Consider the following 25,825-nt stretch of genomic DNA (forward strand, 5'->3'; position numbering starts at 1 on the left):
AATATCTCGATGAACTATTGACTGAATGAACTTGGACAGTGAATTGTTGAAGAAAAGGGGGTGCTGGTTTGCATATTTAATTGCTGAACCCCTGACACTATGCAGCCTATCAGCATTCGGATTTCTTGTCAGGCAGCCCTCGCCCATGGGAGTGAATTCACTAGTAGACTAGTCACGAGTCGATCCTTGAAAAATCGTGACAAGTTCTCAGTATTCAGCGCACTGCCAAGTGCAATATCAACGGGTTCCCATGACGATCCTCCTCGAATCCAGCAAAGATCATCCACGCGTCCACGCGTGAACATACATTTCCCCGAGACATGCACGCGGGCGTTGCTCCTTCCCACGTAGTTCCTCCGTCTGTAGTTCTCTTATAGCCCCTGGCGATCCTGTCTGTTTGGAATCCCCGGATTCGAACCTGGAAAAAAATGCACTCGTTCTCTTGACTGGCCAATATACGATCTTTTCTTACATTCTTTTTGTTCATAGCGAATCCATCGCCATGGCTCCTTGGGTGCATCTAACTCTAGTCTCTCTTTTGACCCCGCTTCTCCTAGCTTCCCCAGTACCAGAAGAATTCGAATCTACTACCCACCTACACGAGAGAGCAGCAGAAGGCTATGAATCACCTGCATACTATCCCACACCTCCAGGAGGCTGGATCTCCGACTGGAGTGAAGCCTACTCCAAGGCGCATATTCTCGTCAGTAATATGACGCTGGCCGAGAAAGTCAATCTGACTACAGGCACTGGCTTCTTCATGGGGCCCTGCGTAGGGCAGACAGGCAGCGTGCCTCGCCTGGGTGTGCCCAACTTGTGCCTCCAAGACAGCCCTCTGGGAGTCCGCAACTCGGACCACAATACTGCCTTCCCGCCTGGTATCACGGTTGGCGCGACCTTTAACAAAGAGCTCATGTATGAGAGAGGTGTTGGGCTCGGCGAGGAGGCTCGCGGTAAGGGAGTCAATGTGCTCCTCGGACCATCCGTGGGAGCACTGGGACGCAAGCCACGCGGTGGACGGAACTGGGAAGGCTTCGGTGCTGATCCTGTTCTGCAGGCTTTTGGAGGTGCCCAGACTATAAAGGGTATGCAGAGTACCGGTGCTATCGCGGCTATCAAGCATTACATTGGTAATGAGCAGGAAATGCATCGCATGGGAAGTGTTATTACCCAGGGCTATTCGTCTAATATTGATGATCGCACATTGCATGAACTGTACCTCTGGCCTTTTGCCGAGGGTGTTCGTGCGGGTGTTGGGTCCTTGATGACAGCTTATTCCGATGTGAGTCGCTTCAGTCCTTATTTTGTGTGTGTTGCTGACATCTGATAGGTCAATAGCTCTTCGTGCTCTCAGAACAGCAAGTTGGTCAATGGGATTCTCAAGGATGAGCTTGGCTTCCAAGGATTTGTGATGACGGACTGGCTGGGTCATTACTCTGGCGTTGCGTCGGCCATAGCTGGTTTGGATATGTCCATGCCTGGCGATGGAGCAGTTCCTTTGTTCGGAGATTCATACTGGGGTCCTGAGCTGTCGCGTTCAGTTTTGAATGGCAGTGTTCCTGTCGACCGTCTCAACGATATGGTACGCGGTCCTCTATGTGAAATCTTTCATGTCTAATATACGGGTCTAGGTTCAACGTATCGTTGCTACTTGGTACAAACACGGACAGGATAAGGACTATCCCTTGCCAAACTTCTCGACCAACACCCAGGATAAGGAGGGCTTGCTTTACCCCGGTGCTTTATTTTCTCCATCTGGTGTCGTTAACCAGTTTGTCGATGTGAGAGGAAATCACAACATCACCGTGAGAGCCGTCGCACGGGAAGCAATTACCTTGCTGAAGAACGATATGGACATCCTTCCTCTGCGTAGCAATGATTCTCTCAAGGTATTCGGCACAGACGCAGGTGGAAATCCAGACGGTCTCAACTCATGCGCCGACCAAGGGTGCAACAAAGGCGTGCTGACCATGGGCTGGGGCAGTGGCACAGCCAGGCTACCCTATCTGATCACACCGCAAGAGGCAATCTCTAATATCACCAAGAATGCCGAGTTCCACATCACCGACAACTTCCCCTCAGACGTTACCGCCAATGCCAACGATATCGCTCTCGTCTTCATCAGTGCCGATTCAGGCGAAAACTATATCACAGTCGAAGGGAACCCGGGAGATCGAACCGAAGCTGGACTCAAAGCTTGGCACGATGGCGACGATCTCGTCAAAGCAGCAGCAGAGAAGTTTTCCAATGTAGTCGTGATTGTTCACACCGTCGGTCCCATCCTGATGGAAGAGTGGATTGAACTCAAGTCCGTGAAAGCAGTGATCGTGGCACATCTCCCTGGACAAGAAGCTGGCAACTCCCTTACCGATATCCTATTTGGCGACTATAGTCCAAGCGGCCACATGCCATACACCATTCCTCGCAGCGAAGATAATTACCCGGATAGCGTGGGATTGATCAGTCAACCATTCGGCCAGATCCAAGATACCTATACCGAGGGGCTATACATCGACTACCGCCACTTCATTAAAGCCAATATCACACCTCGGTACGCATTCGGCCACGGTCTCTCTTACACCACCTTCAACTTTTCCCAGCCTTCGCTGTCAACAAAAACCCCGCTAGACTCAGCTTACCCAGCTCCACGACCCACAAAGCCGCCAACCCTGTCCTACAACACCAGCATTCCGGACGCGTCAGAAGTCGCCTGGTCGTCTACCAGCTTCACCCGCATCTGGCGCTACCTTTACCCCTACCTTTCCAACCCGCAGTCGATCACTGCCACGAATACATACCCCTACCCGGACGGCTACAGCACCGAGCCGCATGCAGTCCCCCGGGCCGGGGGTGGCGAGGGGGGGAATCCCGCTCTCTTCGAGACTGTATTTACGGTCCAGTTGGAGGTCCAGAATACGGGTAAGCGAACCGGTAAGGCGGTCGCCCAGCTGTATGTTGAGCTTCCGTCTAGTCTGGGACTGGAGACGCCGGCCTTGCAGCTCCGGCAGTTTGAAAAGACAAGGGAGCTTGCGCCTGGTCAGAGTGAGACGGTTACGCTGGATATTACCCGGAAGGACGTTAGTGTTTGGGATGTTGTGGTGCAGGATTGGAAGGCTCCTGTCAATGGACGCGGCATTAAGCTCTGGGTTGGGAATAGTGTTGCTGATCTGCCTGTTCTCTGTGTGGTCGGTGGACAGTGTTCGGCTCAATAAGTGGGCTTGATACTTTACTGTGAATTATTGGCTTTGTTTACTTTGTCTATATTGGCTTCGTGTTTATTTCTTTGACTCGAGTTTGAATATATTATTACGCGGTGCACATATTTAGGTGATTGGTACCCTGTCTAAATAAGGTACGGAAGAGGAATAAGATTGATTGATTAATTGGATTGATATACGCACTCGACGTATACAACGGAACATCTGAGACTATTATCGAAAAGAACGATTACTTGGGGATCAGGCCGCGGAGTTCCTCCTTGGACAAAATCTTCAGACCAAACAACTCATTCGAGACCTTCTCAGGGTCGAAAAGACCGCCGTATCCTTCACCAAAGACAGCCCGCAGAATCAAATTCGTAGCAAAGATTGTCCGGTTGGGGGCCGGTTTAGCCAGTTCCGCAAAAGCCTGCTGTTCCAGATCTGCAGTCTGAACAACCTTCGTCTCAAGGCTCTTTCCAGACAATTCCAGGAGCTCATTCTGCGTGACCCTAGCCTCATTGATATAGACCGTGGAGTTCTTAGTAGCGTCAAGGTTGTTGATGATCCCAACAACTCCCTTGCCAATACCAGCGAGAGTCGTCGCACTAAAACGGCGATCACCGCCATCATACAGCGTCGCCGGGCCAGCAAAATTGACTATAAGACCCTTCTCAAGACCCCAGTCAAGGAAAAGACCAGTAATGAGGAACGAGTAGCTGAGGCCAGATTCCTTAGCGACATTCTTGAGATGTTCCTGGATGACGACCTTATCGCCGTAGACAGGCAATTTGGACGTGAGGGGGTTCGTGGTGTCGCAGCCGTATTCCGACGGGATGAACCGCTTGACACCAGCTGCTACTGCTACATCAATCAAGCGCAGATGAGTGGATATCGGAACTGCGCCGACATGTAGAGTGCTGACTACGGCTTCTTGTCCAGACAGAGCGGCCTTGAGGGAGTCGAGGGACTCGTAGTCCACTTGTGCGACGTGCGCGCGGGAATCGAAGGTTTTATCGCTGCCTTGTCGGGTGAGGACTGTCACGTCAAAGCCTGCGGCGAGCAGTTCCTTGAGTACGGCGGGACCGAGGTTTCCGCTGGCCTGGATCATGTTAGAGAATGGGATGGTATGAGGGTCGTTTGCTGACATACTCCGGCAAGAGCAACCTTGATGTTTGCCATGTTGATGTTTAGATATGAATGGAGTAATTATTGGGTTGAATATGATATTTAGAGCTATGAACAGAATGTAAATGTTGGATGTCAAGAAGCTCCCAGGTGGAGGCGTTATGGCGTTTGATATTCGCAATATTTATAGATGTTGGGTGATCGCGGAATCTTACGATACCTAATGGTAGGTATGGGTGTCAGATTGATTTCAAATCGTGCATGGTGAGATTAATCATCCATCTCAGAATACCTGAAATGGTTCAACTTGATGATAAATCTCGCTCGCAGTATTCCGCGCTCGATAGTTATAGTTTTCCTCCCCCGGATTGTGTCTTGGCTTTAATGGGGGCGTTCAGAGGAAGGCTCACTGAGTAGTCCGGGCGCAGGACTCAGTGAGCTGCTCAGTCAAAGCAGATTCCATCTCTCGTAATTTTCAAGTGGCAGCAATGATTCTCATTTATGCGTGTGTTGAGGCTGAAATTGTTGAGTCAAATCCATCGCTGCGGTTAGGTCGTCCTCACCAGGACAATTGCTGTCGGACAAGGAGCGCATTGTTTTCTCAAGAGGTGAGGGAGGGCCAGTCAATCACGTGTCATGTTAGTCAGCACCTGGTGCGACTTGATTGCACATTTATCACTTGGGAATCAACTCGTAAGAGCCTGAGGTAAGACCGAATTCGAAGATTCCCGTCTTCAAGTTCAGTCTTAAAAGAGTAAGTCACCCGACGGCTAACAACATCTTGATTGATTTGTCCGGTCTGATTGGAGTGATATGAAATGAAATGATACATCGGGTGAATGGCGACAGGATTAGACCTCATAATTAAGATATCTCCGCCACCAAATGTAACATGGCCCCTCCACGGACTTGAAGTTCCACTTTGAGCGAGAAAGCTTGGGGAAAAGCTTGCGAAGGCTTGGATTAGCTTAAGCGAAATAGCATTTATACGGGAAAAAGCTTAGCCTGACCGTCCAGACTGGTATAACTTCGGTATACCAGTAATAACACCAATGTTTTTGACTCTTTGTCAATTGAAACAATGGCCCTTCCCTAGTTTATTTCTCTACAACATATTACAACACTCGCCTGTTCCTGAGCGGGTTATGGCGACGAAACTCAGATAGCCCCTTTGGTCGAGTTCGGGACAGCGCGCGGACTCCGTCGGAGAAGCGTCTCGGATTGTACAATGCGTCCGGGGGTGGGATTGGAGATAGCTTAGCGTGGCATCCACATTACGTATAAGCGTTTTAGTGACTTATTCCTTATCCAATACAAGGGATGGATGGCACGCCACTACGAGGTGAGACCTGCATCTTTATCGTCGCAGCGGTGTATCTGGTTCGTGCATTGGAATCCTGCTCGACGGCGCCCCGTCGGTAATACCGAATCCAGGTGGGCGCGCCAATCTAAGGCCTGTGGCCACCTTCTGTTCTAGGACAAGTGGTTGTTACGTTCGATCACAGGCTGGGATTAGTCCTTATCGTGCTGGGTTTCTTGAACCTTGGGCTCGAGCGCTAGCAGTCCAGGGGGAGGGGAGGGGAATGCCACTTCTTGCGTTCCTCTTATCGATGATATATCAGCAGACCCGACCTGGCAATTTCTTGACCTTTTGAACATCTCTCACTTCTGAGTCCTGCCTCCTGAGACATCACATCATTTGTTATTCGACATGGCGACGACGCCAACCAAAACAGACACCCTGGTTGAGCGCGTACCCTCTGCGGAGGTGAACAGCGAAAAGTTTGGGGAAAAGGGCGGGGAAAAGGACCAGGTCCCTTCTATTCACGAAGTGCCTCTTCCGATTTATGACGACGCCGAAGCTCTCTCGAAGGGGACTGCAGCTCCCCTTCAAACTGCGGAGGAGATCGTCACTCAGGTCATTCATGTTGACGATGACCCAACACTCAATCCATGGACGTTCCGCATGTTCTTCATTGGTGAGCCTTTTCATTGTGTCCTCTGTGGTAATCTAGCATGTCGCTGACTCGAATCAGGTCTCGGATTGTCCGCGTTCGGAGCGGTCCTGCAAGAGATCATGTACTTCAAGCCCCAGGTTGTTTACGTCTCGGTCATGTTCTTGACTGTCCTTGCTCAAACTCTGGGTACGGCTATGTCTACCTTTATCCCACGACGGGGTGTCATCGGCCGTTTTCTCAACCCTTTCCCGTGGAACCGGAAGGAACACACCGCAGCAGTCCTCATGTCCTCGGCGGCAGCTGTCTCGGCCTTGTCTACGGAAGCTTTGGCTGTGCAAAAGCTCTATTATGGAGGATATCCTAATGTAGCTGCGGGAATCTTCATTACGCTTTCTTCGCAGCTCATTGGGTATGGCGTTGCAGGCATGATGCGCAATGTTTTGGTACACCCCACCTCAATGCTGTATCCCATCAACCTACCCATCACGACTGTCATGGAGACCTTGCACAAGCCCAAAGCGGAGACCAAGCAGAGATTCAAGGTATTCTGGATCGTATTCGCGGCTATCTTTTGCTGGGAATGGTTCCCCGAGGTACGTTTGCTCAACCACATCGATCTACCTTACAGGCTCTGACAATATCTAGTACATCTTCCCACTTTTGTCCGCGGTTTCCATTTTCTGCTTGGCCGACCAACACAATCTGATCTTCACAAATCTGTTCGGAGGCTCCCAGGGTAATGAGGGCATGGGATTCCTGTCCGTCTGCTTTGACTGGAATTATATCGCCGGTTTCGGATCCCCACTTTGGATGCCGCTTCAAACTTTGGCCAACAGTTTCATTGGTTATATCGGGGGTATCATCCTCTCCATGGCACTTTACTACGGAAATATCTGGAGAGCCAAGGATTTCCCTTTCATGTCTCAGCTTCTCTACGATCAGAGCTCAAACACGACCACTGCTGTCCCATACAACGAGACTGCAATCATGAACGCAGACTTCACCGTGAACAGCACCCTGGTGGATCAGGCTGGAGCTCCTTACCTTACCGCCACGTACGTGAACTATCTCATCACATCCAACGCTGGGCTCACGGCCACTATTGTTCACATGTTGCTCTGGAACTACGCTGAAGTCAGCCTTGGATGGGCTTGGATGACATGGAGCAACTTGAAGAAGATTTTGGATCCTTCCTTTTATAAGTTTTGGCAGCACACTGGTGTCCGAACCGAGGAGGAGAAGGAACAAATTCGTCGGGACCCTTTAATTGACCCTCATTATAAGCTGATGCTTGACTACGATGAAGTCCCCAGCAGTTGGTATTTCTTAGTGTTCGTTGCCAGCTGGGTCACTGGTCTGATATGCTTATACGTGATGAAGTCCACCCTTCCGTGGTGGGGCTTTATTGTCGCGACCATCTTCCTCGTCACCTTTATGGTCTTCTTCGGGGCGCAGTATGCCATTACGGGCTTCGGATACAACTTGCAGCCGATTTTCCAAATGATTGCTGGTTACATGATGCCCGGACGTCCTTTAGGTATACACTCCACTACTTTGACTGCTTTTGAGATCATTCCACTGACAACTCTCCAGCTAATATGTACTTCACCACATACACCTACAACGGTCTCTCGCAAGGGTGGCTGCTTCTCCGTGATCTGAAACTCGCCCAACAAAACAAACTGTCACCGAAAGCGACGTTCGTCACACAAGTCATCGGCTGTGTCATGGGCGCCCTTCTCAACTATGTGATGATGATAACGTAAGTCCCATCCCTTACCTACCCCGGTATAAGATTCCCATCCAGTCTAACTCCTCTCCAGCATCGTCCAAAACCAAGCAACCATCCTCGAAACCGCCGAAGGAACAAACATCTGGTCCGGCGCCCAAATCCAGCAGTTCAACACTCTCGCCATTGCATGGTCCATCGCACCCAAGATGTTCTCCATCGGCGCGCGCTACGAATGGGTCACAGCAGCTTTCCTAGTCGGCTTCATCGCCCCATTGCCCTTCTACATCATGCACCGTCTCTTCCCGCACCAGCGAATCTGGTCATACCTCAACTCGGCCATTATCCTGTGGTACCTTGGAGAACTCTTCGTTGGTCTGAACGCTTCTCTCACTAGCTACTACATCCTCGGCGCGTTCGGTCAGTTCTATCTGCGCCGTTACCGACCGCAGTGGTTTGTGAAGTGGAATTACCTCCTGTCTGCTGCGCTGGACGGTGGCACCCAAGTCATGGTGTTCCTGGCTACATTTGCGGTTTTTGGTGGTTCTGGCAACTCGGTTGCTTTCCCGACGTGGGCAGGTAATCGTGCGAATAATTTCGATTATTGCGCGTATAATGCTCAGGGCTGAAAGGGCTGTTCTTGGGCCTTTATATCGCGTTTCCGTGTTTTTACTCATATTCCGGCATACATGACTATATGTTCTTTCAAGACTAGAATATCACAAACTGGTTGTATTGTTAAAAACAACACGGTCACCGAGGTTGCTAACTACTTTATGTATGTCTACCACTGGCCACAGTTCTCAATTAGCTTTTTGGTAACCCTGTAGATATTGCAAATTGGAGGTTACCGTAGTATTATTTTTATAGTTATTAAAGAGATATATTGTAGAATCCATTAACAGAGAATGCTGAAAACTAGGGATATTATGCCCACCGAATACACCCGAGGGTCTCCCTAGAGCGTCCCCTCAAAGCAGCCTCATAAGCCATTCGTCCGGTATAATTTCGTTCGCGGTGGCTCTCACTTCCTGGTCCCAGGTCAGAATTTTCCGTATAAAACGTAAAAACTGATATTTCTCCTCCCCCGGTGGGATTGTTGTGACAAAGTCCTCGAGTGAGGTTTTTGGTATTGGTGGTTCGGAGATCCAATTCCCTGTAATTGCTTTGAGTGAGAATAGGCGTTGACCCGGGGGGAAGGGGAGACTGACCCTGTGCATCAAAGTAGGTTGAGAAAAGGGGGCTGTCAATTAGAGCCTGTTCGATCGGCAGAAATTGCATGCTTGGAGTCCACAATTCCAGCATTTGAGAATGAAACCAGGCATCCAGCTTCAAATCCCTCCCACAGTCCATCGTCGATGAAGCCACGCGCAGCTTCCAACGGCAAAGGAGAACGGCAGCAACGAGGAGGAGACAAGCTTTCATCAGCCAGAGCGTTTTGGAGAAGGCGGATGACACACCCTCGGCAGTAAACGTGTGGGCAGCTATTCCGAATCGTGTCCGGCTCAGGATAACTTTCCGAACAAGTAGTGCACTCCCGCAAGATACCTAATTCCTAACGTTGTGTCGATATCTTCGTGGCCGCTAGAACGTCCTGTTGGTTCTCATTTGCTGTCGAAGCGCTGATCGCCATTGCAAAAGAGCAAGAGTCACATCATCAATTGTATCGCCATCGTGAAACAAGTGAGGGAACAAGATATAGGAGCCAGACATAGATTTAAGTTGAATGGGGTTAAGTGAAGAAGGTAAAGAGCTTGGGAAGATGGGAAAGAAGGCGCTCGACGGTGAAAAGTGGCACATGGACACGTGAGAACGAGGGAACAGCCAGAAAGGGAAGACAATGCAAACACCCATATACTTGAAAGAAGAGATATAATATAAATGGTTTCGAGAGACCTTGAAAATAATGAGATGTACATAGTTAACAACATATTGTAGTACCGTGTCAATTCTGGCAACTAGAAACAGTATTTAATATTTCCTGTGAAGCCATTGAGAACAAGACAGACTATTGCGAGTAAGCAAAGTTCACCTTGGCATTGTTATTTTGCTTGATAGAATTCCCTGGACCTGGTCACAATCATTGAAATGCAAGTGGATGATGTTCTCAGGTAAAAATGGCTTTCGTATCATTATAATCTCCTAGGAGGCATCCCAGTTTAATATTCAAGTATTTGTTTAATTGCGTCGTAGATTCCTACAAAGAATACTATGGGTTAGTGATGATAGGACGAAATGAAGGGCGTTGGGCACTCACTTGTAACATCGGGCAGAATGAATTGCTCGTAACTCAGCCCAGTATGTGTGCTCCAGCCAGCAACTCGCTTGACAGGGGCTTCAAGACGTAAGAATGCACTCTCCTGTATCGTCGAGGCAACCTCTGCACCCACGCCGTAGTTGATCATACTCTCATGCACGACAATGGCTCGACCGGTCTTTTTGACACTTTCGATAACAGTCTGTCTATCCCAGGGATATATAGTTCGCAGATCAATAAGTTCCACATTAACACCCGGCATAGCCTTTTCAATGGCGGAGATAGCAGAAGAGCACAGGTAAAGAGGCTGTCCATATGAGATGACGGTCAAGTCCTTGCCAGGCTTGATGACTTCGGCCTTACTTAGCGGGATGGTGTAGTATTCATTCGGGACATATTCCACAGCGGCACGATAGAGGATCTTGGGCTCCAGGAAGATCACCGGATCATTGTGCTCGAAGATAGAAGACAGAAGTAGCCCCTTTGCTTGAGCAGGGGAGCGTGGCATGACTACTCGCAAACCGGGAATATGTGCGAAGAGCGACTCTGGGGATTGAGTGTGGTATCTATTCGATCAGTTGATTAGCATACCGCTTTGCTTGGCACTCCACGTAACGTACAGAGCACCGTGTCCAACCGCGCCACACGGCATGCGGATGACGAGACCCCCAACATTAATGCCCGTCCCACCCTCTCGATAGCGAAACTTGGCCGCCTCATTCACAATCTGATCAAACGCTGGAAACACGTAGTCGGCGAATTGGATCTCAGCTATAGGCTTCATCCCTTCCGCTGCTGCCCCAATTGCAAAACCCGCAATGCCTTGTTCGGTCAAGGGGGTGTTGAAGACCCGATCCGATCCAAATTCTGTTTGAAGATCCATCGAGCATCGGAAAACGCCTCCAAACCCAACATCCTCGCCAAACACAATAGTTCGATCGGATTTGGACAATGCGGTCCGCAATGCTGAGTTGATTGCTTGGTAGAGATTGAGTCGTTTACTCGTGGCAGCTGCCGGGTACTCTGATGTATTTGACAAGGAGGCTGAGGTGTGGTGTAAAATCGGAGTGGTTTTGTAGTCAATAGGTAGGTTTAGCTTCGCTGCCGGAGTAGGAGCTCCAGAGTAGAACCGGCGAGGAGCTTGAGCGAAAGACCGCAAAGGAGTTCGTAAAGAAGCCATCTTTGGCTAGAATTGTGGGATGTGAACAGAATGGAAATACATAATATTTTTTTTTTGTAGGGATGATTGCCTTTAAATTGCTCCTTGTTCATTGTCCGGGGCATTGCGCGGGGAAACCGCCGCGGATAGCCGAGATGATGCAAACAGGGCAAACCAGTCACACAAGTCAGACCGGACCTATGACGAAGTCAACATACAGCATAGTATCCCTGATAAAGGACAGTATCATGCAAATATGAATATCGAATGTAAAACATAGAATATAGAATGACGGAGCTATACGCTAGTTATGCACTGCCTTCCAATGGATCGGACTCAAGATAATCTGCGATGGTATCTTGAAAGGAAACATACATCTTTGCTCGTCTTTTCCATTGGAAACAGAATGAATCCTGGAATTGACTATTCATAATGAGTTTCAAAGCTTATATCTCTTTTTGGAAGGTCTGAAAGCCATCACTTATAAGCCTGTTCTAGCCCTGGAGCAGTTATCTCGAATTTGAGTTGGACGAAGATTGGAGGGGCAACGATCTATCTTATCAGGGTTATCATCTCGGACCCGTGACTTCCCCGGCCCGCACCAAAATTGACATTTTTTCCAATGACTCAATCTTCCTTTGTTTTATACTCCACGTCTTAAGTCTTCTTGAATTTGATTCAATTCCTCACAATGGCACAGGGAAAGGTATGAACTATTGCTTTCGCTCCCTTATCAGATCCCCAAGTCCCCATGCTATCTTACACCGCCACCCGATCCACACTTTCTGACAGTTCGACACAGGTTTGCCTCGCCTACTCCGGCGGTCTCGATACCAGCTGCATCTGTATGAACATCGGTCAACCCATTAACCAATTGAGGATACTAATACCGAATTTCAGTGAAGTACCTCATCGAAGAGGGCTATGAGGTCGTCTGTTTCAGTAAGTCGATTCAATGCCATGTCAATCAAGATCAACTACTAATATGAACATAGTGGCCGATGTCGGCCAGGAAGGTAAATTCAATTCCGTCGACCTATCATCCAACCCCGGTCTAATAACCCTTTGCAGAGGACTTTGAGGCTGCTCGCGAGAAGGCCCTGAAGATTGGTGCCCTCAAGTGCGAGATTGCTGATATCCGCCGCGAGTTCATCGAGGAGCTTTGCTTCCCCGCCATTGCTTGCAACGCCGTCTACGAGAACGTCTACCTCCTCGGTACCTCCCTGGCTCGTCCCGTCATTGCTCGTGCCCAGATTGAGGTCGCACAGGTACGCTTTACTTCGCTGCTGGCAGAAAGATGTCATACTGACCCAAACCTAGCGCGAGGGCTGCTTCGCTGTCTCCCATGGCTGCACTGGTAAGGGTAACGACCAGGTTCGCTTCGAACTTGCCTTCTACGCCCTCCAGCCTAACATCAAGGTCATTGCCCCATGGCGCGACCCCGTCTTCTACGAGCGCTTCAAGGGCCGCCAGGATTTGCTCGACTACGCCGAGGAGAAGGGTATTCCCGTCACCTCCACTAAGTCTAAGCCCTGGTCTATGGATGAGAACCTTGCGCACTGCTCTTACGAGGCCGGTATTCTGGAGGACCCCGATACCACTCCTCCCGCCGATATGTGGAAGCTGACCCAGGACCCCCTGACCGCCCCCGATCAGCCCGAAGATTTCACTGTCTACTTCGAGAAGGGTGTCCCCGTCAAGCTCGAGTACACTGAGGGTGGCAAGAAGAAGGTTGCTACCGACTCTGTCGAGCTCTTCCTCACCGCCAACGCCATTGCCCGCCGCAACGGTGTTGGTCGTATTGATATCGTCGAGAACCGTTTCATCGGTATCAAGTCCCGCGGCTGCTACGAGACCCCCGGTCTTACCTGCCTGCGCTCTGCCCACCTGTGAGTATTGTATTGCGAAATTTCTTATGGCACAACTAACTTGCGTCTAGTGACCTTGAGGGTCTTGTTATGGACCGTGAGGTCCGTGCTCTGCGCGATACTTTCGTCACCTACAACTACTCCAAGGTAAGCACGAGCTTTCCATGATTCTATTTTCTCATCTAACATATTCAGCTCTTGTACAACGGCATGTACTTCTCCCCCGAGCGCGAGTTCCTCGAGGTCTCTATCACCGCTTCCCAGAAGTCCGTCAACGGCCAGGTCCGCTGCCGTGCCTACAAGGGCACCGTTTCCATTCTCGGTCGCTCCTCCGAGACAGAGAAGCTCTACGACATGAGCGAGTCTTCCATGGATGAGATCGGTGACTTCTCCCCCGCCGAGACCACTGGCTTCATCAATGTGTCTGCCATTCGTCTCAAGAAGTACGGTCAGATGAAGGCCGCCGCTGGCGAGAGGTTGTAAATTGTTCAATTTTGAACGATTGGAATGCCAAATGTTGACCGTCCCTGGCTTCCTCGGGCCAACATGTCAAGTCTACCTGTCCAATGTTCCACCGATGTCTGATGGATGGTCTTGGGCTCGAATGACTGTATAATGAACTAGAAAATATTAACACTTAGGGAATTGGTAGCAAAAATGCAATGTCTTGTATGAATTGAACGAGCTCACTCATGCGTCTAATGAAGTGAATATTTCTATCTCTAAGTATATCTACTCTAATTCGAGTCCCTTTATGGTTACCACAACCGATTATGAGCAGGTGATGTATCGTGTCGGCAAAATCTACAGATTCGCATTGAGCCTGGTCTGTCCTCGATCTTCTGTCCGCAAGTTAGCACATGACATGACCAGGAAATAACGGAACATACCATTCCAAGTATCCAACGCCGCCTTCTCTGCATCCCAACCCCAAAGAAACTCTTGTGTCCTACGATCCGACCACTTATCGGGGTTACTTCCGCTGTCCGAAGCCTTGAACAGCGCGTCTCGAGCCATTTGCTCAGGCCCATCCGGCAAATGTAACGTAATTCGATTCTTCGATCCAGAGTGCTGCACTGTCTCAGCGCGCGTTTTCCGGGACCTTTCATAAGCACTCAATGCATGCGGAATCTCCTCGCGTGATGAAATAGCCGACAATATTACACCGAGCGCGGCCGCGTCTTCCACGGCCTGGGCAGCACCTTGGGCAATATACGGACTAAGGCGAGATTAGTCTTGAAACCAACAGCCAAATCTCAGGAGCACATACAGCATGGGATGACACGCATCACCGATTAGAGCGACAGATCCCCGGATCCATGTTCTCAGAGGACGGTACAGACACAACTTCCACTCCAAAACTTCATTATCATCGACCAGATCAATCAGTTTCCGCACCGTGTTATCCCACCCATGATAGTTGTCAACCATAGCCTGCTTGGAACCCTTCGTGGTCCAAGACTCCTCGACACCATGGCTATCGGGGTGAAGGAGGACAACATTGTACAGCTCGTGCTTGCGGACAGGGTACGCGACAATATGGCGCGAAGGACCAAGCCAACGAGTCACCTGCGGCTCGTCAATGAGCTTCTTCAGTTCAGGATCCTTCTCCATAATGTGCCGGGATATCATGATACGGTATGCCGCATCGCCAGTCGCAACTGCTTTAATAGTCGAGTCTTCGAGCAGGTGGCTACGGATCGTGGACTTGATTCCATCTGCGCCGATTACCACGTCGCCACGAATGATTTCGCCGTTGGCTAGGCTAACACTTGCTGGGTAGAACTGTACGTCTGTGACGGGTGAGTTCTCACGCAGCTCAATGTTGGGCAACGCTAGGGCCCTGTCGATGATAGCGTTGTGCAGGTCGGCGCGGTGAATAACGACTTGCTGCCCGAAAGTCTTATTCACCGGCACCTTGTCGAGGAGTTTACCGTTATCCCATCTTCGGACGTGGATGTGCTCTAGGGCTACGTCTTGGGCGTGAATCAAGTCCGAGACTCCCCACCCTGTACCGGTTTAGCATGGATATTTTTCTGGCAGAAGGCAGACTCACGGTCGAATAAACGCAGCATGTTTGGCGATACTTGAATCCCAGCGCCCACTTCCATGAGCTGCCATGATTGGTCAGCCTTGCTTGATATACTATGAATTTCGGTCGACATATACCTTCCGTGCAGCTTCAAGGACAATGACATGGTGCCCCCGAAGACCTAATGTGAGGGCTGCCGCCATACCGCCGATGCCTATTCAATCATGGTTAATACAACTCCTGTCTCGAGCCAATGCAGCTCTTCGGCGTTCAGAAACAATACCAGCACTACAAAACATCAGCATGACAATCTCGCATGTTGAACCATGCACAACGGAAATCTTACCCGACAACAATCACATCTAAAGGCACATTTGCCCTTGGAATCTCCATCTTGAAACTTCCGTTATAGGAGGATTGGAGCAATGTATGATGAGAATAAATACATCAAATGACTAGATTTCTGGCAAACCAGGCCTTGAAGTACTCTACGAAATTACCCCTCCAGTATGTCTGTTCAAAAGATTGCGCTATTTCAAGAACGAGGCGAAATCTCACAAAACAAACATACAATTATCAGATCCCGAGCTGCTCTAGAGCCTGCACTGATCCACATCTCACCCTCTTATCTACTCCATGCCCCTCCCATATCGGAGGAATCAGAAAGGGGACATCATTCCCTTATAGCATTTGGGTCCTTGGCCAAGCGAGGGTACTTTGCGGCTTCCTGTGGGGGCTAACGGGTCCCTCCGGGCCACCCAGCATTGCATAAATGTCGAATATTTGAGGGTTTAAAGCAGATCCTAGGGAGTATGCTGCATTTGATACATTCTCTTACCGCCACCAGCCTCAATCCCAAATAAGAAATGGGAAAAATGGTCATACATACTATGTAATAATCTCCGGCTTTATGGCGTGCACCTCCAATTCCCCGGGAGTAGACAGGGGTCAGCATGGAATTAGCCAATGGGGGATATTCTATGCTGAAACCTCCGGCTGTTTGGAAACCGTTCATCTGCCGGCTAACGTCAGATCATTTCTCCCACGGGGGGCCTTAATGAGACTGGGTTTCACTTCGATCCCTGCGAGGGCTGTTTTGGTGTAGCATGATGCATCTTGGTGGGCTTCACAGCAGATATATGGATTGGGCATTGCCGTTGGATATTATGACTGGGGTTCGATGACTATCCTGCTGATTAGACGCTCTCTATCTCTTCAAATGTAGATGTTCCCTGTATAGATTGTCTATCTTCAAAGCTCTACAACATAAATAGCATAGAGGGCTGTGCCCCTGAGCTTGGGTGCAAGTATCCACCAAGGGGTTTACGATGTCGATCATCGGCTTTCTTTGAGAACACCATGACTAGTATTCAGAATATCAAAGAGTTACCTAGCCTTAGCATTGTTAAAGGTTCCTCGGCGCCATGGTAGATGAATTAGTGTATATATTCTATGCTCGATGCTTGGTCTCCCGATCACAGACAGCTGGATCGAATTCTACCGTTCTCTGTCTCGAGCTTAGAGCTGGAAGTCATGATCTAACTTAATCGGAGTAGGTCTCCTTGAGGTAGGTCATTGCTAATACGGGACAAGAATCCATCTACCTCATAAAGACTAAGATCTCCCTAACTATCACTTATGAGAGCTGGAAGCTAACTATCAATCTACCTCAGACCATATGAACCCAGGACTATTATATATATTAGCATGTTCTGCGCCTACCTACATCTCTATTCTTACTTTATATGTAGAGGCTCGGCACTCTTGTGGTCAATTAGACGAACTTGCCTACCAGTTAATTGGCAATTGATGGATGGGATGATTGTACATGTATATCCGAGGTAGACATCAATAGTGAAGAACACGTAGCAGAATATGTATGATAGAAAATCTTTTTTTTCTTAAGATATGTAGTTCATCTAAATGATTCTTTGGTGTTTGTATAATACAGCAGATGCCGCCAATGAACACCAAAATATGCTTGCGTGAAGGGGCTGCATAGCTGAAAGTAGTTGGAGGAAGAAGAGGAAGAGGAAGAGGAAGAAGAAGGAGAAGAAGGGAAGGAAAATGAAGATGAAGAAAAATAGAAAGCGAGCGACAACCATATCCAAAAAGAAATATTGAATGGGAGGAAGTGACGCATATGTCATGGGTCGTCGTAAGAGTTGAGTGGATCAAAGGCACTGAATGGGCCGTATGAAACGCATCTGCGCCCATAAATGACATCGGAAGAGCGTAGACAGGTGGATATACATGTTATGATTCTGTCGAATGGAGAGGATTGGGTGTCAAGTGGAAGAGGTGAACATAAGGCGTAGCCGGCTAGGAGCTTTCTTTTTCTCCTTCTCCCTTTTCTCAGTTTCGGTGACATAGGTGCCGTGTTTAGATGAGGTGCGGCTGGGGACATTCGATGGCGCCTTGGACTTGGAGGAGCTTCGCCCGAAGATCCCACTCGGTTCCTCCAAAGGAGCTTTTGACCTTCGATCGCGTCGATCCGGAGCGCGGGTGGTGCGTGAACGACGGGAGCGACGGGATGAAGCGACCGAGGCATCTTCATCAAATTTGAAACGAGGATCCCGTGTCGCCCGAGCAGTCGTCACATCAATGCCCGACATGGCCGCTGCCACGGGTGTGATGAACTCGCCTTCGACAGATGTTCCAGCGCTGTAGACTTGCTGGTCAGCGACACCGCGTCTCCACGTCTCAACAGAACTGATTTCGGCTGTGTTGAACTCCATCATTTCTTCCATTTCTGCTTCCGTTTTGCCGGACTCTCCCATAGCACCGGCTGCGATTCTTTGGATAATCTTGTATCCTCCGAACATGACGACCGTTACGCCCAGACCGACTCCGGCGGCGATGAGGAATTGAGGACTGGAAAGAAGAGCGAAGACGACTGGCGCGGCTGACTTGAGCGAGGCTAATGCGGTGGGGGCCATCATGCGGGCCAGATTGCTGATCTCCGCTAGAGTCAAGGCGACGGCGGCCATGGCTTTTGGGTTCTGCTGGAGATGGGCCATGGTCGCGGCAGCACCATGATGCAAACAGTGTGCTTCTTCAAGAATCCACTGTGCACGGTTGACAAGAACATCAAGCTGTTGTTGGTCGTTTTTGGGCTCTGGGGGGTTGTATCGAGATAAGGCTGCATGAGAGGCGTCTCCGTATGCAAGATCCATGTCGATATGCGCATCCGATTTTGACCGACCCGTTGGACGAGGGGCACCTCGGACCGACACATCGTGAGAGGTGTGACGGCGGGCCATTGCTGCCGATGGCCCGTAATGAGAGCTTCGACCGTGGCCGCTGTGATGCTTTGACCGAGTCCCATGGTTTCGTTCAGAAGAGGCTACCGAATCATCGATCTGATAGTTGGCGAGTCCTTCGAGTGCTTGTTGCTCTGCAATTTTTGCATTGCGTTCTGATTGGAAGGCAGACTTGCGCTCCCGATAGGCGTTTTTGGCATGGGTGAAAACACCGAATAATTGCTTACTCTAATCCTGGTCAGAATGCTCGGATTTCCGCCGGAGATCGAACTTACCGTGCTCACAACCTTGCCGGTCTTGTCAATCACAGCGATCGTTTGACCAAAAGGTGCCATAGCAGAGAGTATGTCGTTGCGACGACCTTACCGAAAATCAGTCATCCGATGGTCGAGATCGACAGCCGATAAGGAAGCGGTGAAGGGGACACAGACTGTTTCAAAAGGAATTGTCCGGGGTATAGATCAAGTATCGAAGAGCTAAGCAGGGTATAGGATAATAAGCAAGGTACAGCCCTGGAGAGCTCTCGGTTAATAAAGCAGTTGGGTTGGTAACCTCAGGCCTTGATCAGCACAAAAGGACCGATCGGAGTAACAACGAGGGTCTAAGGCCTTGGAGAAGTGATGCGGGACACGGAGGCTGGGGGGGTCAAACGCATCCACGTTGGGCAGAGCAACAAACAGGATCAGATTACAGAGCTATAGGGAAGAATAATTGGATGAGACTTGAGGAGACCGACACGTATCAGAGACTAGCCAAGTCGATGAGCTCACAACACACGCACTCGAACGCTGTTGGGCGCCAAAGTCGATCTTTGCGGTATAGCTGCATGTGCGGGGATCCGGAAGAGAATTTTCAGGGAAAGGGAGATCACATTGTTATATTTAGATTCCGGCGAAAGGGCAAAGGAAAAAGGAATAATCCAGACTCTTTTGACGTAGGTACATGGGGGGTGTAGTGTAGTCTGCATGGGCTGTTGATCAGCTGGTGAGATAGCGCCAGAGGAGGAAGACGTGCAAAGAGCGGTGACATGTGACCGCTGATTGGCTGGGATGGGTCACCGCCACTGTGGCTGGTGTCGGACAACGTCAGCTCCTCGTGTGGCGGTGCTGAGAGGCTTTAACATGTGAGATGACCCCGGAGACTCTCCTTTTTTTCCTCAAGGGATATAGATTGTGTCTCTACGGAGTATAGAGTACCGATGGGCAGTTGTGGGAGGTATATTCCCGCAATGACCATATCAAGACCGATAATGGCGCCATTACTGTTGTATCACTTTCATTCCGAGTCATTGTCCGGGGTTCTTCTGGTTCTTGTAAGATGACCCTAGACACATTCATCATAGATGGGCACCTGCAGGCTAGTGTTTCTAGTCCAGGGCTGAAGAAGAAAGCCATCAGGGGTTGGAGCGTTGCGCCCAGTAGGTCTCGGGCAGGATCTCAGCTGGCAAGTCCGGAGTACATGTAGGTATCTCTCCCTTATCAATAAAGCTTTCAAGATTCCATTGGAGTGCAGATCAACATCGGTGTGCACTTCATTGTCTTTTCATGGACTATTTTCATTGATACTGCAAACCCACTCGATCTAAATCTATCTCGAATCCATCCTGAATCTTGAACCGCATACTCCGTACATACACTATCATGATCAGCCGTCGCCCCAGTACCCCCTTAGCACGGCTATTGTGGGAACCAAGGTGCGTCTCATAGTTCTGACTTCCTAGAATATTCAAACCCACGCAATGGACATGCGACCGTGGCATAGAGCTCAAGCGAATGGATTCGACAACTGATGTCTTTTCTCTATAGAAGGACTTGTTGTCGGAATCAAAGGGATGCTAGGGATGGTGAGTCAAATACTTTATCGATGGTGCAATATCTTCTTGCTATTATTTCCTTTTTTTTTGCCGTACCGCCTTGATGATTCATATTCCTTTTATATTTCTTTGTATTCCTGCATTTCCCCAAAAATACTGAAGCTCTTCAACCTCGAAAACCAAAAAGAAAGCAGAATGGAGTGAAGGGAGATTTCCAGTGTTCTGTTTGGTTCATTTGCAGCGGAGACAAAACGAGAACACCAACATCACTTCACTCTCCACAACGACCATCACAGACCATTGGACCGTTGCAGACCATTGCAATTAAAGCATATTGGACTGATTATGGACTTAGTCGAATCAGAAAGCACGTCCGAGGAGGATCAGAAAACCTGGGAGTCTGATTCTCATACTCATGCCGATGCCAGTGCCCTGCCAAATAGTGACTGCGGCATCGGTCACCGCGTGCTCGCCAGTCGCTCCGTTCTCGCTCTGGCTCTTGATGAACACTGTGTTTTTGCTGGCTTGCAAGGAGGAGATATTGTCGTTAGTTTCGATTCTTTTCTGTCTATGTTTTGCTACGCCAAGGCTTGAGCCTAACCGTTTCATTAGGCGTGGTCCCTGGAAACCTTTGATCTCGTGGTATCCGTCCACGCACACAAAGAGAGTGTGCTAGGCCTTTATCTCTCCGAAGATGGGAACTTACTATTTTCAAGTGGGGGCGACTCCGTGATCAATGTGAGTCATGCAATTGAAGAATCTCGGGGCCGGGATTAATGACGTGGATAGGTGTGGTCCACGCGAACATTTGAGCGTCTCTACTCGATTTATTCACACCACGATGTGGGCGATATATTTTCAGTAGTCTATTCATCCGATAACCAAACTATTTACTGCGGTGCACAGAACACCAGTATCCAGGTACTTGACCCGTGTCTGTACCCTATTTAGCGACATTCTGACCCAAACAGTGGTGTGATCTTTCCGAGGAAGGTTTAACATTGAACCAAGCATCGTCCGCCCATCCGTCCAAACGGACGCATCGCTTCTTTGATTCCCGAGGACCGGATGGTACTCGAGCTCCCGGATCATCGGATGGTGCCCTCTCCGACGGTGGTCATGTGTTGAGCTTCAAGCGGGATCATCATAAGCTATTCGCGCATCATGGCTACGTCTACTCTATGCTTCTAGTCAAAGGCCTGGTTGAATCCGCTCCTTCCGAGGAGGTTCTTTTGACTGGTGCGGGCGATGGTGTGGTGAAGTTGTGGCGCTTGGGTCAGGATCCTGGCGCGGCTCCGTCCCAAATCGCCAAGCTACAGAATGGAGATCCTGTGTTAAGTGTTGCTGTTGAGGGATCACTACTCTACTGTGGCTTGGCGGGCGGCGCCCTTAACATTTGGAATTTGGACTCTCAGCAGCTCGTTAAGCGGATCACTAGACATACCGGTGATCTGTGGGCTGTGCACGTGATCCAGGGTATCGCTATTTGTGGTGACTCTAGTGGAACGGTCAAGGTATGTACTGGTCTATTTTTGTCGCCTTCAAATCGACTTCCGCTGACCGCCGCTAGAAATTCAACTCTCGGTTCGAAGAGGTCGGTGGCTGGGTCGCTCACGAGGGCACCATGCTCGCCTCGGCTGTTGGACGGTTCAAAGATCGCCAGCTCTACGCCACTGGTGGAAATGACAACTCAGTAGGAATCTGGGATTTGACTGAGTTTTTCTCGACCCAGGAAGAGCTTCCTCCGATCAGCAACGGTACGTCCCATACAGTCTATTCGCGTCGAACGCTCGCTAAATCTTACCCAGACGAAATGGTCAACAGCCTTGCAAAGTTCGTCTCTTTCAAGACTATCTCAGCAAGTCCCAAATTCGCTGGCGAATGCAACCAGGGTGCTGCTTTCCTTCGGCGACACTGCAACTACCTCGGTGCGAAGACCAAGCTCCTGCCTACCGGCCAGGACACCAATCCCATTGTTTATGCTAGATTCAACGCTACATCACCTGAAAAGGTGGACAAGACTATCCTCTTCTATGGCCACTATGACGTTGTGGGTGCGGAGACGAACCGACCCAAGTGGCGGACAGATCCTTATCAGCTCACTTCCATTAACGGGTTTCTGTACGGCCGCGGTGTCTCTGATAACAAGGGACCTATTCTGGCATCACTGTATGCCGCGGCTGATCTCGCCCGGACGAAGACCTTGCGATGCAACGTCATTTTCCTCATTGAGGGCGAGGAAGAATCCGGATCCCAAGGTTTCCACGAAACAGTCCGCGAGCACAAGGCTCAGATCGGATCTGTAGACTGGGTTCTCCTAGCGAACAGTTACTGGCTTGATGACTACAATCCGTGCTTAACTTATGGGCTGCGCGGAGTCGTGCACGCCAATTTGGTCGTGACTAGCGACCACCCTGACCTTCACAGTGGTATCGACGGCAGTACATTGCTGGATGAACCAGTCAAAGATATTACCATGCTTTTGTCCACGATTGTCGGACGCAAAGGCAAAATTAATCTGCCTGGCTTCCACGATGCTGTCAGGCCACTCACGGACGCCGAGCAGAAGAGGTTTGAGGCTATTTCCGATGTATTGCTTGTGCAGCACCCAGAGATCCCCGACAGTCAGGCGCTGATCAAGTCCTTGACGCATCGCTGGCGCGAACCCGCCTTGACCGTCCACTCAGTGGAAGTTCCTGGAAGCAAGAGCGCAACGACCATCGCGCGCCGAGCCAAGGCAACTCTATCGATCCGTATCGTACCTGATCAGCACGCCGACGAAGTCGCAGCCGACCTCACCGCCTATGCACAAGAGCAATTCGCACTGCTCGACTCACAAAACGACCTCACAGTCGAAATCACTGGCAAATCCGACGCCTGGCTCGGAGACCCAGATAACGAAATCTTCGCCACGCTGTCAGAGGCGATCACCGCAGCGTGGACCCCGGTCCAAGAGGACCCGAAACTCCAATACCTACCTATCGCACAGTCTCCAAACATTCACCCAGCGAGCAAGCCCAAACCCAGCGCGGGCCCAATCCCTGAACTCCGCCGGAAAGACTCCGACGACAGTCTAGCCTCGCACGTTGAGCGGGTAATCACATCGACAACGACCTCATCAGCAGGCAAGGAAGCCGCGCGCAAACGGTCCTCGCAAACGGCCTCCACAGTGCCAACGTCATCCACCCTCACACAAGCCACATCGGCATCGAGTGAAGAGTCAGTTGCATTGCCAATCCGACCCAAGTCTGATCCGATTGCCAGAACACCGCCTGTTGCGCCTGGCGCAGCCAAAGTGAAACCGATGTTCATCCGTGAGGGCGGGTCGATTCCGACCATCCGGTTCCTGGAAAAGGAGTTTTCGGCCCCGGCAGCTAACTTGCCTTGTGGGCAGGCGAGTGACAACGCCCACTTGGATAACGAGCGCATGCGGGTGGAGAATTTGTATAAGAGCCGGGAGATTTTCCGGTATGTGTTTGCTAATTTGGTGGATAAGTCTTGAGAGCCAATGGTGTCTTATCTCTCTTTTTTTGGGGTCTCATTTTGTAAAATAACTGTCTAAAATTACATTTGATATGTATCTATTCCGGGGATGTGGCATTCTTTGGGCGTTCATTACATCTGAATTCCTCCAGACCGATAGTCTGTAGACTCATGACCAGTCTGTATTCCACACTCCGTTTGACTCCATAAAGCCAAAAGACAACGCCTTGGGGCTTTTTTACGGAGTAGACGACCACGGCGACGCCGGGACTTTTGCATTTCGACTTCCCAATTCTACCATGTACAGATGTCTCGTATAAGCCCCTCTCCAACAGGAAAGTTAAGGCTGTCTGGATATTGGGCTGAGTTTGATGTATCCATGTCACTAGCCAGCAAGAAACTCGGCCTAAGCCGAATAGGGGATTCCATGCATGAACGTCTAATACTCAAGATCTAAGAAGAGTATCGGATAGGTCAATCCGTTCGATCGTGGCGCGGGGATGTGAACTAGCGCGTGGTTCTTATGTGGAGATCCAAGATGACTTTCTTTGTTTGCTGGCATATGGAGATTGAGGTGATTGAGGTTTGGATATTTGGATATTTGAATATTCAGAGAATTTTATGATCAGAGAAAAGACTATAAGAAGAGGAAGATGACTCTGTCAGTCACTTTCTCATTCACATCAAACTCATTCGTGTTGGCTACCTTACCAAAATGGCCAAAATGTTTTCCTCGTTCCAGAGACTTCTCTCCAATTTGTCCAGGCTTTTCAAAGTCTTGGGCAATATGGGGAGTGTCTCGCCAGTCTACCTGCTAGATCGAGATGAGGCCGAGACTACACGGTATGTTCAAATATTTCCTGGGAATATCTATCGATCTCCCTGCTAACACCTGATAGTCTCAATGACCAGCATCGCTTTCTCGTGGAGCTCTCCAACGTCATTCACCCGTCTATTCCAAGAGACCTGACGGCAGTAGCCGACATTGGCACTGGCACTGGGTATGTTGATTTGAGGATCTGAAACCAAAACCACTGTCACACACAAGCTAACCCACTACAGCGTCTGGCTCGAAGATGTCGCCAATATCCTCCCGAACAAGTCAGTCGAGCTCCACGGCTTCGACATCTCCTCAGCCCAATACCCACGGGGCCACGAGATCCAACGACCTGGCCAGATGCCAATCAAACTAAGCGTCCACGACGCACTGCGCCCGTTCCCAGAAGCTCACCGCGGCCGATATGACCTCGTACACATCCGACTCCTCACAGCAGGCTTGAAACAAGCAGATTACGCACGTGTGCTCGCCAACGCGCGCGCTTTACTAAGTATGTCTTTCCTCACCTCTTACTCTCGCCACAAAAACAAACAGCCACTACTCTCAAACTTGGACTCCCAACTAACAAAACAACCGCAGAACCAAACGGCTGGATCCAATGGGAAGAAGTCGACCACACAGCGTTCTGCACAGACGCGGTACCCGAACCAACAGCAATAACCCGACTGCGGTCATGCGTGATCGAGGCCATGCTGAAACTAGGTCTATGGCCGTTTGCGCCGCAGTGCGTGTATGATCAGATCTCTGCGCATGGGTTCACCGACGTCGTCCGCGAGACCTACACTACTGCTGGGAAAGACCATATGCGGCCTTTCGCGCAGAAATGGGTCGCGGGTGTGATGCGTGCGCTGACGCCACCTTCTATGGTTGTTATCGGTCAAGCTGAGGATCTTAAGCAGGCACGTGGGATTGTTGATGGGCTGGTTCGCGAGTTTGAGGCTCATTGTGAGTCTGCGACGGCGCTGGTTAACTTTGGAGTTACGGTTGGTAGGAGGGTTGGCTAATACTTCGTTTCGAATTGCTACTGGTTTACTGGGGTCTCTTTTTTTCGTCTTCGTTGGCGTTGAGTTAGCACATACTGACTATATGTGGGTGGCGCT

The 25,825-nt window shown here is 49.9% G+C and overlaps 10 protein-coding genes across 10 annotated transcripts; 5 read left to right on the forward strand and 5 right to left on the reverse strand.

Moving 5' to 3' along the window:
- Positions 1-502: 502 nt before the first annotated feature.
- Positions 503-3,212, forward strand: LCP9604111_5711 (beta-glucosidase; the record flags this gene model as incomplete). Its single annotated transcript, XM_039073552.1, has 3 exons — positions 503-1,282; positions 1,331-1,582; positions 1,632-3,212. The coding sequence occupies 3 exons, from the start codon at positions 503-505 to the stop codon at positions 3,210-3,212; spliced, it is 2,613 nt and encodes an 870-aa protein (XP_038928222.1).
- Positions 3,213-3,447: 235 nt separating this feature from the next.
- LCP9604111_5712 (aromatic alcohol reductase) lies at positions 3,448-4,379 on the reverse strand (the record flags this gene model as incomplete). Its single annotated transcript, XM_039073553.1, has 2 exons — positions 3,448-4,299; positions 4,350-4,379. 2 exons carry the CDS (start codon positions 4,377-4,379, stop codon positions 3,448-3,450), a joined length of 882 nt encoding a protein of 293 aa, XP_038928223.1.
- Positions 4,380-6,036: 1,657 nt separating this feature from the next.
- On the forward strand, positions 6,037-8,641 carry LCP9604111_5713 (OPT family oligopeptide transporter; the record flags this gene model as incomplete). The annotated part of the gene is made up of 5 exons (XM_039073554.1): positions 6,037-6,304; positions 6,362-6,876; positions 6,929-7,820; positions 7,877-8,045; positions 8,107-8,641. The coding sequence occupies 5 exons, from the start codon at positions 6,037-6,039 to the stop codon at positions 8,639-8,641; spliced, it is 2,379 nt and encodes a 792-aa protein (XP_038928224.1).
- Positions 8,642-8,983: 342 nt separating this feature from the next.
- Positions 8,984-9,645, reverse strand: LCP9604111_5714 (uncharacterized protein; the record flags this gene model as incomplete). Its single annotated transcript, XM_039073555.1, has 3 exons — positions 8,984-9,168; positions 9,224-9,496; positions 9,573-9,645. 3 exons carry the CDS (start codon positions 9,643-9,645, stop codon positions 8,984-8,986), a joined length of 531 nt encoding a protein of 176 aa, XP_038928225.1.
- Positions 9,646-10,171: 526 nt separating this feature from the next.
- Positions 10,172-11,859, reverse strand: LCP9604111_5715 (uncharacterized protein; the record flags this gene model as incomplete). The annotated part of the gene is made up of 5 exons (XM_039073556.1): positions 10,172-10,209; positions 10,270-10,835; positions 10,890-11,455; positions 11,647-11,725; positions 11,804-11,859. 5 exons carry the CDS (start codon positions 11,857-11,859, stop codon positions 10,172-10,174), a joined length of 1,305 nt encoding a protein of 434 aa, XP_038928226.1.
- A 260-nt stretch (positions 11,860-12,119) lies between these two features.
- On the forward strand, positions 12,120-13,779 carry LCP9604111_5716 (argininosuccinate synthase; the record flags this gene model as incomplete). The annotated part of the gene is made up of 8 exons (XM_039073557.1): positions 12,120-12,134; positions 12,231-12,273; positions 12,329-12,370; positions 12,424-12,444; positions 12,500-12,696; positions 12,749-13,317; positions 13,368-13,443; positions 13,492-13,779. The coding sequence occupies 8 exons, from the start codon at positions 12,120-12,122 to the stop codon at positions 13,777-13,779; spliced, it is 1,251 nt and encodes a 416-aa protein (XP_038928227.1).
- Positions 13,780-14,100: 321 nt separating this feature from the next.
- LCP9604111_5717 (putative salicylate hydroxylase) lies at positions 14,101-15,721 on the reverse strand (the record flags this gene model as incomplete). The annotated part of the gene is made up of 7 exons (XM_039073558.1): positions 14,101-14,138; positions 14,187-14,515; positions 14,567-15,305; positions 15,353-15,410; positions 15,466-15,542; positions 15,612-15,616; positions 15,675-15,721. The coding sequence occupies 7 exons, from the start codon at positions 15,719-15,721 to the stop codon at positions 14,101-14,103; spliced, it is 1,293 nt and encodes a 430-aa protein (XP_038928228.1).
- A 1,895-nt stretch (positions 15,722-17,616) lies between these two features.
- On the reverse strand, positions 17,617-18,926 carry LCP9604111_5718 (uncharacterized protein; the record flags this gene model as incomplete). Its single annotated transcript, XM_039073559.1, has 2 exons — positions 17,617-18,819; positions 18,867-18,926. The coding sequence occupies 2 exons, from the start codon at positions 18,924-18,926 to the stop codon at positions 17,617-17,619; spliced, it is 1,263 nt and encodes a 420-aa protein (XP_038928229.1).
- Positions 18,927-20,749: 1,823 nt separating this feature from the next.
- LCP9604111_5719 (glutamine amidotransferase subunit DUG2) lies at positions 20,750-23,906 on the forward strand (the record flags this gene model as incomplete). The annotated part of the gene is made up of 6 exons (XM_039073560.1): positions 20,750-20,950; positions 21,017-21,142; positions 21,194-21,325; positions 21,376-21,918; positions 21,975-22,161; positions 22,213-23,906. The coding sequence occupies 6 exons, from the start codon at positions 20,750-20,752 to the stop codon at positions 23,904-23,906; spliced, it is 2,883 nt and encodes a 960-aa protein (XP_038928230.1).
- A 696-nt stretch (positions 23,907-24,602) lies between these two features.
- On the forward strand, positions 24,603-25,729 carry LCP9604111_5720 (putative LaeA-like methyltransferase; the record flags this gene model as incomplete). The annotated part of the gene is made up of 4 exons (XM_039073562.1): positions 24,603-24,730; positions 24,787-24,888; positions 24,950-25,215; positions 25,305-25,729. 4 exons carry the CDS (start codon positions 24,603-24,605, stop codon positions 25,727-25,729), a joined length of 921 nt encoding a protein of 306 aa, XP_038928231.1.
- Positions 25,730-25,825: the final 96 nt, after the last annotated feature.

Source organism: Penicillium roqueforti (genome assembly GCF_015533775.1).
Source record: "Penicillium roqueforti strain LCP96 04111 chromosome Unknown scaffold_14, whole genome shotgun sequence".
Taxonomy (NCBI): Eukaryota; Fungi; Ascomycota; class Eurotiomycetes; order Eurotiales; family Aspergillaceae; genus Penicillium; species Penicillium roqueforti.